Here is a 16858-nt window from a genome sequence, read left to right as displayed (position 1 = left end):
TACTAAGCCGTGTGTGTGTGTGTGTGTGTGTGTCTGTGTGTGTTTCTGGCTTTTAAAAAACCAACAGGACCGTTTCGCCCACACTTCCTCTGCCCCCTCCGGCGGTTTCTGATTTTTCTTTTTTTTCGTTTGGGTTAAAAGTTGTGGAGATGTTGCGCCGACTCATCGAGGTGTCTCATCAAACACTGTCCTCGGCTCCAGCTCTGCTTCCAGAGAGAGTCATCCTCGGCTGGAGGGAGCCCAGACTGAGGGAACTGAGCCGAGTGAAGAGGAGAGGAGTGTGTGTTTCAAAGCTCCACTTTTGACTGGCACGGCTTTGATGTGAAGCAAGGACAACACAGCAGTGACTTGTCCTTTTCTACAGCTTCTTCTCCTGTACTTACAGTCCACAGAGACTCCGAGCACCGGTTCACTCACCAGCTCGCTCAGTCATGAGCAGTGCTGATAAAGCTTTACATGAAAATAATCTGTAAAAGTAAAATAAACGATTCATACTGAACGATTAAAGTTTTTGATTAAGTAGATGATTCTCCCTGAACATATTAACGTGATTTTAATAATGTTTCGGCGCATCCTGCCTAAGTTCCAGGCCAGGATTTTTTCTAATAATTTGTCTAGTAATACAGTAATTGTATCTGCCTTAAGCCACCATTACGGTTTTCAAAAACACTTGATCGGGACCTCCCTAATAAAGAATCTTCATTACCGTCTTTTGTTTTCCTCCAGTTTTGAGATTTTGTATATGTACATGTGGTAACACTTTATTTTAAGGAACACAAATTAGAGGCTTAGATGTCTTATTATTTGCTTAATAAAGCCTTAATTAGACATTTGTAAATTATTTATTCACTACTTATTATTAGTGAATAAATTAGTGTCATTGGTGCTTAATTAGGGGTCTGTTATGTGGAAATGATTAATAATGGCTGTATTAGTTCTTATAGTGCGCAATAAACAGTTATGTACAGTTATGCACCCTGTTAAGCTGATTATAAAGCATGTTATTAGTGTGTAATTGGCAGCAGTTTGATCTATGTGAGTTTGGTAAGGTTATGGCTGTGCTGGAGTTTATTGAGTTAATAAATGTTAATAGACCATGATGTGCACCATATACTAAAGTTAGGATCTGTTCATCACTAATTAGACACTGAATAAGAAATTAATAAATATTTAATCAATCACAGAGCCCTAATTAAGCACCAATAACACTTACACAGAATAAAGCCTAATAAGTAGTGAATAAATCATTTACAAATGTCTAATTAAGGCTTTAATAAGCAAATAGTAAGACATTAATAAGCGCCTAATTTGTGTTCCTTAAAATAAAGTGTTACCGTACATGTTTGTGATTAGTGAATGTGTATATAATGATGTGTGATTGTTGTAATTCTTGTGAATCCAATAAATTGTTATTAGCAAAGAATCTTCATTGCCTATTACATATTTAACGAGGTTTAGGGTTCTTTATAGAACCTTCTTTCTTCGTCAATCTCTCTATTACCAGCATGTTTTTTTTTTTTTTATAGGACCAAAATGGGTTCTTATATTTTATCTTTCAAAGAACCATTTTCGAGTCACAACCAGCAGTGATGTCAACACTTATGTGTTCAGTCATTTTTTTTAATTGTATTTTTTTTAGGGTTATTTAATATAAAAAGACAGAACATTTTTTTTTATTGCAGACAAATTGCAATCAGCTGGGATGTTAAAAAAGATGATTAATATATATATATATATATATAAATTATTCTCGATACACTGTTTTCTTTAGATTTATATTTCGTCTTTACTTTTTCTTTAAAAATAAGACACAAGACGTTTATGTTGTTTAAGTCCTGAAAAAAAGTGTCAAAATGAATGAAAACCTGTTAAAAAAACACACACAAAAAAAACTTTAATGCTTTAATGCTCATATTGAGCAAAGTGGCGAAATCATATTGAGAAAAGTGAAGGGAATAATTTATACTGAACAATTATCGTTTTGATTATGCAGACTAATCGCAGCCAGTTGGGATGTTCATGAGTTCAGTAAATGTTTTATATTTATATGAATATTTTATAAGACCAAGACAAAATACATTTATGTTGTATTTGGTGTTCGTATTCAGCTTTATTCCAACTGTTTCATTTCATTCTGTTTTAATTTCCATATATTTTCTTTTTTTCAGTGCTTCCGTAGTCTGTATTAATAAAGTTCTCTATGACGGTTACCAAAATAATCCTGCTAAAAAATGACAAAAAGCACTTTCAATGTTCAGCCGAATAAGTGAATAGTATAATTTATAATGAACAATAGAAATTTGACAATAGACACAACTTGTAGCAGCTTGCAGAGGGGTGTTTTCAGAATGATACAGAACAGTTCAGAGTCTAAACATTATTTTTATGTATTTATATTTTTCAGAGATTCCTGAAAACCTACAGTGCTATCTATGCTATCAGTGCTTTGGCTACATTTAAATCTCTCTTTATCTCCAGATGTTTCTCTGTTTTTGATACTTTTTTCGAATAGAAGCACAAAGATCGGATCGGTATCAGCCGACACTCGTCAGATTAGATTGGGTCTAAAAACTGGATGAGTTTTTGGAGTTTTTGTGGTTTTAAGTGTATTTCACGTAATTAAAATTGATATGTTAAACCTGTATAATGTCTCTGAATCTCTATCTTCCTCTGTGTGCTCTCTGCAGGTGCTGGTGCTGTTGCTGCTGGCCATGCCGGAGGCTCTGAGTGGGGCGGCGTGTGTGGACGTGCCTGTAGCCCCTGCCTTCCTCTCTCTGCCCTTCTACCTGCTGAGCCTGCTGGGCTCCTCCGTTCACGTCCTGGTCTGCACCTCCGCCGAGGCGTCCTGCTACTTCTGCTCGCTGCCCTGGCTCCTGGCGTTCTCCGCCATCCTCTTTTCCTCAGCTTTACTCTGTTCTCTGGTGGTCATGGCGGCCAGGTGGGTCCCCTTACCCAGCAGCTCGCAGCCTAAGGTGAGTGGACTGGAGTTTTAGTTTGGGTTGAAGTTCAGAATTCTTGCCCAAACTTTCATTAAGATCCACATGTTTTACATGCAGTGTGGCTCTGCATTATGTATAATTTATGAAAAAACAAAAATGCCATTTAAGCTCTTCAGTCAGTCAGTAACGGGAAATGGTACAAAATCCAGTGTACAAAATTTTGCAAAAAATTGGCAGGGTCTATAAGAAAAACAAATAAACTAAAAACTAAAAAAAGTAAAGTACAGTACAGTAAAGAAAAAGCCAAAAAATGTAATATTGGGGAAAAAGCTAAAAAAAAAAGGTGATGGTCTTAGCAAACAATTAATTGGTTAACAACTTACAGCTGGTAAGTAGCAATAGAAATAACCCGAGCTTTAGAAATGTATAAAAGAAAATGTACATTTGCTAAGACTTTGTCTGTTGTGAAGCAGTGCTAAAACAGATCATGTTACTGTGTAAGATCATGCTTTTCTTTAGAAAAAATTACAGATAAAGCCAGAGAATGATAAGTTCAAAAACTAATAGAAACTGAAGAAAACTGGTACAGGAAGAGGTTTGGCTGACCCACATGGCAACAGCGCTTTTAGCTCAGCCTAACATTTACGACACACTGCTCCGTCACGTCCGTGCACATGAACAAACTGCCCCCTTCAACTGGTCGCATGTGGGCGTTACAAAGGTGTTTTCTGCATCGTCCAATTAAATAGTTTTAATAAAAGGGGAACAGTTGTATACGAACGTTTTTTTGCTATATACTAATAAATATACATTTATTTTTTAAAATATAAATGTTTATTTAAGCTGCATAACACCGTCTAGTGATTAGCATATAGGCTAACAAAAGCAAACTTGTCCAATTAAATTATATATTAATATTTTCAAAACCCACCATAGACCCCGACACCTATTCAATCAGTTATACTTACCAGAGTCCCTGTAAATCAGCAGGGATTGATCATAAAGCTCAGGGAAGCCTGAAACCGCAATGATTAGCTTCTCTTTCATGCTTTTCTGAAACGCTTGAAAGCGGAACTGACAATTTTCAGGCACTGCGCTGAGGACACGTATCAGGCAAACACATGCTCTCTGATTGGATAAATGCATTGCATTGGATGGATTAATTTACATAAATTTCACCTCGGCTCAATTTTTTTTATTGCATAGCATCTGCATCTGACGGAGCTGAAACATCCCATTGAAAGTGAATGGGATACATTGCTGTGCGTGTAAATGCAGCATTGGTTTCAGTTTCGGTGCTCCCCTGTGCTCTTGAAACTGGACTGGGAAACACAGCAAACTATCTTTAATGAATATCATACTTGGACATGTAATTTTGAATGAGATGCACTACCTGTAGTGACAAGGACACTAGCAAAATGTAAAGCATCCGTCATGGAGTATCTTTTTTTTAATCTTTATCTGTTTCTTCTCCTGTGGCTTATCCCGTTGTCATGTTTCCCATTTTTTCATGTTTTTTCAATCTACCAGAAGCAGATTACATCTGCTCGGTTTCGTTAATTTTATTTCGATCTTGGATGCAAAAAGCACATTATTAATTTTGTGACATATTAGATCATCAAAAGTATAGTCGCACCCAGAAGGAAGTATCAGATTGCAGTGCTGTTTGGAAGGAAGATGAGATTAACAGGGGAAAAAAATAATAAAAAATAGACTACACATACATAAGTAGTTTGTAATGCATATGTAATGTAACGATGCCTCGACATGGAGTTGAACAGATTCCTAATAATGTCTATCATGATAATCCATCCTATGCTGCTTGAATATTTACACAGTTTCTGCAGATTTTGTAGTAGATGTGGACCAGTAGTGTTGGTGGTTCATTTAATAACATCCTACACATTTTTAATGGGGGTACAATTAGGATTATGAGATGGCAGCAGTATAAGATAATGGACCATTTAATTCACTGTGTAGAAATGTAGCCTTGTATTAAAGTTAGAGTTATAAAAAATAGATGTTTTTATATGAAGTGCTGTCACTATGATTGGAAGAACGCTTGTTGGAATCCCGGTCATGCAGCTTGCCATCAGCTGCTGGAGCCCTGAGAGAGCACAATTGGCCTTGCTCTCTCTCTCTCTAGGAGGGTAGATGACGCTCTTTAACCTCATCATTCCTAGGGTGATGTCGATCAGCACAAGGCTGCGTCTGTGAGCTGATGTATCTAAACCGAGTTGCTTTGCTTTCCTCCGTGTCGCTGTGCTACTACATCAGCAGCAGTTAGAAAAGAACTGCTGGCTGACTTTGTATCGGAGGAGGCATGTGCTAGTCTTCACCTTCTTCCTTTTGTTGTGGCATCACTAGTGATGACTATAGTTCTTATTTTTTTTTGTATTATTATTTGTCTTTTTGCCATTCAAACTACAAATCTGTGCTACTGTTTTAACTAGACACTGTCTAGTTACTTCCAGGCTTTACTTTAACACTTCCTGACAGGAGCTGTTTCCTTAATGCCGTTCAGGATCTGGACCTGTTGTGCGCTGATGTCATGGCCCGGTTGCGTGGAGAAGTTCTCACCAGGAGAGCAGGCTGTCCAAACCTTCTCACTCTGTGGTTCCTCTGTCTGAGCTACAGTGTGAGATAAGTGTCAGCTAACAGCATGGGGTTCTGATGTAGTTCTGCACGTATGTGGTAAATGAGTACGAGCAGCTCTGCACCCTACACTCGGCTCGTGGTGGGGGGGCCAGGGGTTGGCTGGTAATTGGTTCACCTTTTGGTCTGGGAGGCAGATGCAGTTCCATGCACTCCTTTATTGCTACACAGCCTGACTTTCTTCACCTTCTGCTACATAACCGCATGCTTCTTAATGCCACTGCTTTCCTCCAGATGTAAAGGTCTTATTAAACAGTGCTTCTGTACCCTGGGAATAGGCCATCCTAATAAAAGCGGGAATCTGCTGAACAGTCAGTGTGAACGGGGGGGGGCAGTGTGGAGGGTTTTACCCTTTACAGAACCACTGGACAAATGAGGAGCCTTTGAAATGAAGAGAAAAAAAAAAAATCTGGTTCTGAGTTAATGACACAAGAATCCAGCCAACTCTCTTAATAATTTCTTTGGAGATGAGACGTGACCTCTTTATCCCTACATCTCTCTTTTTATCTATTTTATCTATTCGTTTTTAGCTCAGTTCAGTTTACTAGGATAGAATTAACACACAGTGTATAGATACCATGTTCCATAATAACATAATACATACAGCTCTGGGAAAAAAAAAATGAGCGATGAGTACCTTTGATTTTACCAAATTGAAAACCTCTGGAATATAATCAAGAGGAAGATGGATGATCACAAGCCATCAAACCAAACTGAACTGCTTTTGCACCAGGAGTAAAGGCATAAAGTTATCCAAAAGCAGTGTGTAAGACTGGTGGAGGAGAACATGCCAACATGCATGAAAACTGTGATTAAAAACCAGGGTTATTCCACCAAATATTGATTTCTGAACTCTTAAAACTTTATGAATATGAACTTGTTTTCTTTGCATTATTTGAGGTCTGAAAGCTCTGCATCTTGTTTTTTATTTCAGCCATGTCTGATTTCCTGCAAATAAATGCTGTAAATGACAATATTTTTATTTGGAATTTGGGATAAATGTAAACGTAATTTATAGAATAAAAATCAGAGAAACTGATTCCGAAACTGAAGTGATCTCTTATTGTTTTTTTCCAGAGCTGTACATACGTTTCATTTGTTAGTAATGAGAAAACACAGAATAATTGAGCAGCTATAATTAATGTTTGCCATTTTATTGTTGGTCGTTTCTTTGGTGTTGCTGCCTCTTTGCTATGGTGTTGCTAAGTGGTTGCTCTGGTATCCCAGAGGGTTTCTTTGGAGTTGCTATGTATGTGGTGGTTAAGGAATATTAGGGGGTTGTTATGATGTTGATAAAGGTTTAATAGGTGGTAGTTATAGTCTTTCTAGGTGGTTGCTACAGCTATTTCCCCCCCATGATTTATATTTATGCCAGTGATTGGTGTGTTGATCTATCTATGTATGATTCTATCTATCCATCCATCCATCTATCCATCTGTTACACTATCACTCTCTCCCCAATGCTTTCTTTTCTCTCCTTATGTTGCTCTTTTTTTCATGACTGTTTTGTAATCTTTCTTTTTCCCTCTCTTCTTTCCCCAATTTTTTTCAATCCATCCATCTGTTTTTAGTCTAAAGACTAAAATTTTTAGTCTTTCTTTTGCCACACTCTCCCTCTAATCTTTCCCCAATTATTTTCTTTTCCTTTTCTTCTCATTCTCTCTTACTCTTTCTCTCAATTTTTCTTTTGCCCCTTTCCATCCATCCATCCATCTTTCCATCTGTTACACTATCACTCTCTCCCCAATGCTTTTTTTGTGTCTTAATGTTGCTCTTACTTTTTTTTTTTTTTACTGTTTTATTATCTTTCTTTTGCCACACTCTCCCTCTAATCTTTTCCCAAATTCTTCTCATTATCTCTTACTCTTTCTCTTAATCTTATTCTGGCCCTCTTCATTAAATTAAAAAAAACCTTCTTGCTTTCTTTCTTTATATCTCTCTTTTATTGTCCTTATTGTCTTCCTCTCCTCTAAATCTCTCATGCTCACTTTTTTCCCCCACACACACATTTTTTTATTTATTTTTTTTATCATATTCACACACAAAGTGCTGACTGCAAAAAAGCAAGACCAGCGAGCACGATCACGAGAGTGTACAGTAATGTGTGTGAAAAAGAGAGGAAAAAAAAGACAGAGAGGAAGAAAGAAAGGAGAGGGTAAGCATGGCTGTCTGAACTGTGTGAACTGTGTTGAAGTAAGGCATATGCTCATGCATATTTATGTATGATGTGGTTGCTAACTTTTGATTACATCCATTATCTTTACCCCCCGGCCAGAGCTGGACCGTAACGGGTCCACTGCTTGCCCGGCTTTTCTTTCCCGACCCAAAAACTGGGTGGCTAAAAGCGTGTGATGAATGCAGCCAGTGGGGGGTGAGATTTTGCCTCGTGTGCTTATTTAAATTCCAGGTTTTTTACACTTTTCAGCGCGACGCACTGCTTTGATGATGACAGTTAAACAGGGATGTGTTACCCAGCTCTGAAGATCTCTGTCATCAGTGAAAACACACCTCAGCCTGCGCTAATTAAGCCTTTACAGGATAAAAAAACAGGATAAAACACAGTTAAACCCATTCATATTACCTTATTCATCCACACTCTAATAAGCCGTGAGCTGTGAGCTGGTTGAACACGGCCAGTGGAGATCCAGTCGGTGTTTAATGAGCTGCTTTCTGTGGCCTTGATTTCCTCTCCAGTGAGAGGAGAGATGGCGTTTAACACACAGAACAAGCCAGGTTTAAGCCGGATCTCTCGGGCATTGCAGCTGTGAAGCTTTATGAAACATACCACTTACTTAAGTACTTATGTTATTAATGTGGAAACCTGGCATATAAAAGATATTAAAGAAACCCTGGCAGTGCATTTATTTTATAAGAGATCCCGACACTGTAGCGAAGCTTTTGTCTGCTCCACACAGAGCGGCTTTAGGGAATTCTGATGTGGCATTTAATTATTTTGGATCATTTGCCACCCGATCAATTAGTAGGGTTGTCATCCTCGTTAATAATGATGTTGATTCAGTGCTCACTCAGTCGTTTTACTAATAACCATGTTTTGATTATTATGTTAATTGGACTGTGGCGTGCTTCCTTTGACACTATAATCTAGGCTCTCTAGAGAGGAAAGGAAAGAACGATAGAGAGAGGAAAGAGAGACAGACAGACAGACAGTCAGACAAAGGGAGGGAGTAATTGCACATTAATTGCAATCTAAATCCATTCACTGAAATCCAATGTGGTTATTTCTGTTGTTCATTAATTAAATTCTTCATTTACTGATGTGATTTTTGCATTTGTTTCTGATTGCTACCTGATTTCTGCATTAGAAATCAATAAAAAAGCAGGAGCTCACTGACTAAATTTAACCTCTTAAACTCTAGAACTGTAAAAAAACAAACCTGAGGAGGCTAGCTGGCTCTGTTTCAGTGCTACAGCATTTAAACATAGGTTGAGGGATTGTTAGGGAAAGTTTGTTACAAAGTAACACATTACAGTAATTTGACTGCATTTATGTCTAATAAAGTATTCTACAGCCCTATTTAGATGGGATTAGTTTCTCAGATGGACGTCCGTGAAAAATAGTTCACACTTCTACTTGGTGATAAAATTCTTACGTCAAAACTGCAGTTGAAAAACAGGAGCACCAGTAAGTTTTTAGGCTTTCTCGGTCACATGACATCGCGTTCAGTAGCTCCTCCATTTCCACTCTCTGTTGTGTTTACGTGCATCTCCATGGAAACGCGCACCCAAAGTGTAATCACGATGTGTAGCAGTGGACAAATAACTATTTTATTAAACACAAGGTGATGAAACTCAAAGATTTGCATCCGGACGGGACTTACTTTCAGCGAGGAATGACCCCCCATAAAAGAAAAAAATCACCCCAGGACCCCCTGAAAAACAAATCCCATCCAGATAGGGCTAAACACACTACAGTTAAATATTTTGAAATCACATTTCAGTTACTACTTTAATAAAAAAAAGTATGTCACTTGCATTTGGCATTATAACTAGAATGAGAAAATAAGGACAGGAAGTAAGGAAGGCTTGGGCACATTTAAACTCTGCTGATATTTTGTGAACTCTAGTGATTCTTTGGCACCTGTTATACAGTTGTGTTAAGGCAACTTCAGAAAAGTATTTGAATGAATCCATTGTGCTGCTTCGTTTAGAAGCAACAGTTTTTAAACACATCTTACAGCCAGGACTTTAGGTAATTTTCTGACATTTGAGTTCTAAATAGAAATAAAAAAAATATGTAAAACTTCAATATTTCATTAGTTTTGTTTAGTTCAGTGCAGAATTTTTTTTTTTATCTTTAGTCCCTCACAATCACAATTTCATAAAAAAAAAAAAAAATATATATATATATATATATATATATATATATTCTCCATTATTTGATTATCTTTCCATTTTTGCATCTTGGGGCAAAAGTAGATTTAATTATACTATCAGGTTTTTGTTACATGACGCAAAAATGTTAACAATTCAGAATTTTTATTTTGATTATGAGAAGCAGAAATGATAAAAAAAAAAATGAAAAATGGACTTTCTGTTTTTTTAAGTTTAGCCCCAGGCAGTCAGCAAACCAAGCTGCTAAACGTTACACTGATCATCCTCACTGTCTCACTGTTTCAGCCTGAAGATGCTTCAGATGAGTTCATCTCTTTCAGTTGTGAGGAGAACTGCAGCTGTTTCAAGTCTTGGTTCTAGATAAAGACAGGCAGGCGGGTAGGGGACAGCGAGCGATCTGACTGGTGCCCTCATAATAACACATGCAGCCTATCGTCAGAGAGAATCTCATGCTCCTCGGCCTCACAGACGAGGATGAATTAGCATATAAATGGCTACCCCGGCTGTTTTTCCCTCTCTTTTTCGTTTGGCACCACCATGTTCTGTTCTTATTCTTACATCAAAACCCAGAGCCAGCGGAGAGACAGACAAAGAGCGCAGAAACAAACTCGGCAAATCTTCTCAAAGTGGAGGCATTCCAGCCAGTTTGAGGCAAGCGCTTGTGGGATCCAAATATTCCCAACGAGGGGGGAAGAGAGAAAGAGAGAGAGAGAGAGAGAGAGAGAGAGAGAGAGAGAGAAAGAGAGGAATAGAGAAAGAGAGGGAGAGACCATTCAGCTTACTCAGCTGTCTTAGGTTTTTTGAGAGAGAGAGAAAGAAAAAAGAGAGGGAGAGAGAGAGAGAGAGGAATAGAGAGAGAGAGAAAGAGAGAGACTACTCAGCTTACTCAGCTGTCCTAAGTTTTTTGAGAGAGAGAAAGAAAAAGAGAAAGAGGGAGAGAGAGAAAGAAAGAGAGGAATAGAAAAAGAGAGAGAGAGAGAAAGAGAGAGAGAGAGAGAGAGACTACTCAGCTTACTCAGCTATCCTAAGTTTTTGAGAGAGAGAGAAAGAAAAAGAGGGAGAGAGAGAGAAAGAAAAAGAGGAATGGAGAAAGAGAGAGAGAGAGAAAGAGAGGAAGAGAGAAAGAGAGAGAGAGAGACTACTCAGCTTACTCAGCTGTTCTAAGTTTTTTGAGAGAGAGAGAGAGAGAGAAAGAGAGAAAGAGAGGAATAGAGAAAGAGAGAGAGAAAGAGAGGAAGACAGAAAAAGAGAGAGATATACTACTCAGCTTACTCAGCTGTCCTAAGTTTTTTGAGAGAGAGAGAAAGAAAAAAGAGAGGGAGAGAGAGGGAGAGAGAAAGAGAAAGAGAGGAATAGAGAAAGAAAGAGAGAGAGAGAGACTACTCAGCTTACTCAGCTATCCTAAGTTTTTTGAGAGAGAAAGAAAGAGAGAGAGAGAGGGAGAGAGAGAGACAGTCAGGGTTCGTCGGTCTTTAAAAACCTGGAAAACTTATGGAATTAGAAAATAGCAATTTGTTTCAATTTATCGGCTGAGAAAAGCTACTTTGAGCTAACAGATACATCAGCTCAGCGTTAGTTCAGTAATATAACTAACCCTGTACAATGGAGCTCTCAGGACCTGACACACATTTTATTATTATTATTATTTAAGATTGTGTCAACATTGCTTTAAAATGTTTTTTTTGTATCATTATAGTTTTAGTGGATTTTTTTTTTTTGTCCTGTCAGGCCAGCCACTTCCTGCCTCTCTGCCTGCCTGCCATGGACTCCAGTTCAGTAACTCCCTACACTACACTTCCCAGAATTCCCCTGTGCTCTCTTTTCCCCATACTCTCCCTGTCACGTGCCACTGCACCTCACAAACTCTCCGTCATACTAATTAGTCTCACCTGTTCTTACCTGTGCTTTCCTGTATAAATACCCCTCATTTCTTGTTCTCTGTTCCTGGTATTGAATCTAGTCTCTAGCTCTTCTACCTTGCGTCTTTCGTGTATGACCTTTGCTTGTTTGTTTACTCACTGCTGCTTTAGCTGAGCCCTTTTGTTTAAGATTGTGTTTTGGTGTGACCCTTGCTCTCTGCCTTGCCCATGGCTTGAGTTGTTAATCTTCTGTGTATGGCGTCGGCTTCAAACTCTCTGGTATGTTTGTTTGTTTGTTTATGCTGCCTTACTGTTGTTGTTAGCTACTAGGGGTGTGACGAGATCTCGTGGCACGATATCTCGCGAGAATAAATGTGACGATATTTCTCGTCAAGCTTTAAACTGTCTTGCGGGGAAAAAAAATAGTTTAGTGTGGACTTTTTAAGCGGGATCTGGCAACACAGCCGGAGTGCTTGTGGTGTATGCAAATGTAGAATCACCGCCCCCAGGGGGTGGGGGGTGGGGGGGTGGGAGATACGTTCTGTCATTACTAGCCCACCGTGCTCCGCAAAACCAGCAAGCTGATTGGCTCTTTCTCCTGAGAAAAATTTATTTGGGGATTTCATTTGGCGCCCCCTTTAGTGCAGCGCCCCTATGCGTCCCAAAACAATAAACGGTAACAGAGTGACCAACAAGACACAAACCATATGTAAATACTGTAAGTAAATCCTACACGTGACTGTTTCATAGGCAGTTGTACTAATCCCTTAGATTTAACTGTATTAAAAAAAATGTTCTCTGTTTGCACCTCAAGCATAGTCTTAATATGACTGGTTATGAATAGTTAAATTATTTAGGAGAAAAAAACACAAACCATAGGCTTAATATGAATTTGCATTTATTGTTTTCACTATATAATATAATATAAGAATATTTTTTATTCTTATTCTTATTTCTATTTCTTATAAAATCAATATTTGAGAGAAACCAGTCTGTTAAATTTGTGTTATATGATTTTGTCAAATAAAACTCTAGTTTTCAAGCCATTTTTCATTTTTGAGGTTTTCTTTAAACTTTTATTTTTTTAAATCTCGTCTCGTCTCGTTCTCGTGAACCCAGTATCGTGTCTCGTCTCGTCTCGTCTCGTGATATTAGTGTCTCGTCACACCCCTATTAGCTACACCTGTGCTTGGTTTTCCCTGTAGCTCTGTTACCCTCTTTAATAAATTCTCTGATTCTAATCCGCGTGTGTTGCACCCACGTCTCGCATTGCGGATTCTGAGGTTCTGTTATCTGGTTTGTGAAAGCATGACCAGGTTCTTGGGCAGCACCAGCAGATGTTGGTAGGCATCAACCAGCGTGTAGGTGAGTTGGCTAACCAGTAGAGCTCTCATAGCTCTCAGCTAGCCCAGATTAGCGCAGGTTTACAGTCTTATGCTGCTAATGTTCATTCTTATCTTTCTCCCTATTTTCCCTGTATTGTGTTTACACAGATATCAGTGTGTTAGTTACACTATTCACCCCCTACCTCTCTGTCCCCTCAACCTCCCATGCTAAGTTGTGCACACCATTGTCACGGGTGATGGATGGCGGTGTGTCGGGCACAGCGTAGAGGCCTTGTCACCCCCCTGAGGAGCGACTACACACTGCCGGTGTCAGGGCTGCACACGGCCATATCCATCACAAACACTGGCCCAAGCGCACAGTGCCTAACTAGCATTTCATTATCACACAAAGCAAGGTCTGCTCGTGTGTGTGTGTGTGTGTGTGTAAGAGAGAGAGAGAAAGAGAAGGAGAGTGTGTGAGGGAGAGTACAACACTGTACATGACCATGAGTAATGATTTTAGGTGAGATTGACTAAAAGATTAAAAAAGAGTCAAGAAGTCCAGATTCAATCAAAATCTGTCGCTATGTTCTGATTCCTTTCTGTTCTTTACTATAAATTTAAACGACTTTCTGTTGCCCTCTTGTCTGCTGTAAATGAGTCAAACATAAATGATTACAAATTTCAGTAAAGATGTTGATGTGGGCAAATGAGATGATTAAATTAAGCAGTTATATCTAGTTTATTATTATATAATAGTTAACCAGCCTATATGGTTCCAGTTTCTCAGCAGTTACTAAGCTGTTGCTGTTGTGTGGTTGCTATGGTGTACCAGGTGGTTTCTGTGATGCTGTTCAATAGTTGCTATGCAGGTGCTGTACAGAAACTGAAACTTTACAATTTCTGTATATAAACCCCAATTATGCAATCAAAACTAACAGTCTGAAGTTGGAATGGTGTCGAAATCCCAAAAAACTACAGGATGAGGTTTTGGGTCATTGTCATTGTCTTGTTGCATGGCCCTTACATTCTCCTATATAACCAATTCCTGTGTTTTGATACAACTTTGAACTTATTGTTTCAATTAAAACACCAGTTTGTTAGGTAACAAAGAAGCTGCAAACCATGATACTTCCTCCACCATGCTTCACTGTTGGAATGCGGTTCTGGTGTTGTTTTAAAGTGCTCTTTTTCTTTCAGACATTGTGTTTGGGTTGTGTATTACTGTTTAAAGTGTCTGCTATCAGATAGAAAGTTTAATCTCTCTCCTGTATAGTTGCTGTTTTGAAGGTACAATACAAATTGGTCTTTGGACAATGATAACATATTCATCATACATTACAGAAAAATACAGTAATCAGTGTCTATAAGCCATGTCCAGAACGAGACTGCTGGGGCTGTGAATTAAGGAATCAAATGTTCAGACAGCGAAAAATAAGGACTTCGGCCTCCCGTTTCTGTGATTGGTCAGAAGAATTTGTTCAGCCGCCTATCGGAAATGAATAGTTGCTTATGTGGTTTGCCCTTGTGAACTCAGGGTTACTTTTGTTTAAATAGAATAGCTTAATGTGGTTTCTCAATTAAGATCTTCATATCTCTGTAATTCTAGTTTGTCTTTTTATTGCTAACAGCACCAACTTAAGCATTAACCCTGTCATTTGGAGAACACAGCTACGATCCACAGTGATGATGCCACATGTCCGGATCTCCCAGAGAGCACAGTTAGCTTCACTCGCTCTCTGTGGGTGGGTTTGATGGCCATGGCTGTTTTTATTGTCACCATGCAGAGAAGTGTGCGCTAATAAGCTCTCATCTTAGACATTTAGCACACACACACACACACACAGCTGCTCATCTCTACTGCTTTATTTAATGCTGATTAATAGACTCGGACTCTTTATGCATGTTAAGGTGCTGTAGAGCTGTAAGATTAAGTTTACTCATTGGCTATAAACAGTTATGTCCAGTTGGGTGAGCAGGCGTTGATCTTTAAACGGCCATTAAAAGAAATAAAAAATATTCCCAGAGTAGATAAAGTATAGAGCGGCTTTGTGTGTGTATGTGTGTGTGTGTGTGGGTGTGTTTGTGCACACGAGTGTTAGCTCTGTCTCCCTCCCTCTCTAGAAACATTTATTGTGTGTGTGTGTGTGTGTGTGTGTGTGTGTGTGTTTATGCCAGCCTGCAGGAGGCAATAGCTATGTGTGTGTGTGTCTGTCCTCCTTTTATTGCTCAGCCCTCCAACCCTTGCTCTCAGCAGCTTTGTAATAAAACAACACATCGAGGACAACATTTGTGTGTGTGTGTGTGTGTGTGTGTGTGTGTGTGTGTGTGTGTGTGTGAGAGAGAGAGAGAGAGAGAGAGAGAGAGAGAGATTTTGCCCACAGCTTGTGAGTTCTCTGATGTTGTTGTAGTCTCTGCTGTCTAACTGAATGGGTAGTTGGTCACAGTTGACTCTGTGAAGAAGCATCTGTGTATTTGGCGCAGTGAGACTTCTTCTGGTTCTGTTACTTTCGTTGATTCATTCCAAAGCCATTTTCTGCCTCATCTCTCTGTTTCAGTCTGCCAGACTGGCCCTTTCTGCTTCTCCATCTCAAGATTCCTTCATCCTTTCCTTCCTGTCTGATTGTAGGAAGCTGAGATTTGAAGTCCTGGTTTCATGTAGCACTTTGATGTACATTTAAGGCCTGTTTACATCTGGCATTATTAACACAATTAGACCAAACAATCTAAAATTTGAATAGAGTTGATAACCCAAAAACTGTGGGAAAAGATTTGGGTCATTGTCTTGTTGCATGACCACACACTGAACGTGCAACATCTGGAAGCCTATTGACAATTCTAAACCATTTTTATTAAAGGTACACATGCTGACGGACTGTGAACATTGTTCAGTTTCTTGCTATGACATCATGTTTTTTTATCTGAATAGTATCTGAATTTACTTTCACCATATTTTGTTTACATTTGTTATATTAATGGTTCAAATCCTGTTCATGTAGTAGCTTCTATCAGCTGCCAGAGCCCTGATAGAGCACAATTGGCCTTGCTCTCTCTGAATGGGTAAATGGCGCTTTCTCCCCACATCACTCCAAAGGGTGATGTCGATCAGCACAAGGCATCTGTGAGCTGATGTATCTGAACCGAGTCGCTGCGCTTTCCTCCGAGCGTTCTGTGATGCTGCTCAGCAATGCAGCATCAGTAGCACCGTTTTTGACAGTTATGTTTCCGCTTCTTTGACAGAATCTGATCACAGAAAAGACATTTTTTTACACTTGTATTAAACATGAATGAGACCCGTCTCTGACCACCTCCAAATGTGACATAATACAGGTTTTGTTTTATTTTATATTTTTACCCAAATATACCGCAGTGCTAATTGGGGCATCAGAAAAGAGGTTGAAGCTAGGAAATAAGCAAGCAAAAGCTGGGGAAGCTGACCTTTTCAGTTCAGCTTTATTGTCTTCAAGAAGGTTTTTACACTTGCCTGCATTCCAGGCTGTTCACACTTTTATTTCTGTTAATTAATTAACTATTTTTTGTTTAATTAGCCTTCTGCACATTATACATTTGGTAGAGAAGCAGAGATCTTTCTTTCGTTCTTTCACCATTTTAGAGTACATTAATTGCCAACCCTGCTGCAGTAAATTAATTTGTATCCATGTTACAAAAAAGTGACCATGATACAGTAAATTTTATTGATGTCCATGCTACAGTAAATTCATCAGTA

General features: G+C 38.8%; 1 protein-coding gene across 3 annotated transcripts in view; it reads left to right on the top strand.

Moving 5' to 3' along the window:
- Positions 1 to 16858, top strand: part of pigg (phosphatidylinositol glycan anchor biosynthesis class G) — a 192483-nt gene that overhangs the window by 86945 nt on the left and 88680 nt on the right. For 2 of the 3 annotated variants that reach the window (XM_022683537.2, XM_049484391.1), the window contains one exon: positions 2688 to 2972. In XM_022683537.2, coding sequence (XP_022539258.2) covers positions 2688 to 2972 — 285 coding nt within the window. Of the gene's footprint in view, positions 1 to 2687; positions 2973 to 5463; positions 9073 to 16858 lie in introns of those variants that run through there. The other variant, XM_049484390.1, reaches the window with a different exon arrangement.

This window comes from Astyanax mexicanus, chromosome 10 (assembly GCF_023375975.1).
Source record: "Astyanax mexicanus isolate ESR-SI-001 chromosome 10, AstMex3_surface, whole genome shotgun sequence".
Lineage (NCBI taxonomy): Eukaryota > Metazoa > Chordata > Actinopteri > Characiformes > Acestrorhamphidae > Astyanax > Astyanax mexicanus.
The sequence above is the reverse complement of the archived record's forward strand: the minus strand, read 5'-3'. Positions and strand labels throughout refer to the sequence as shown.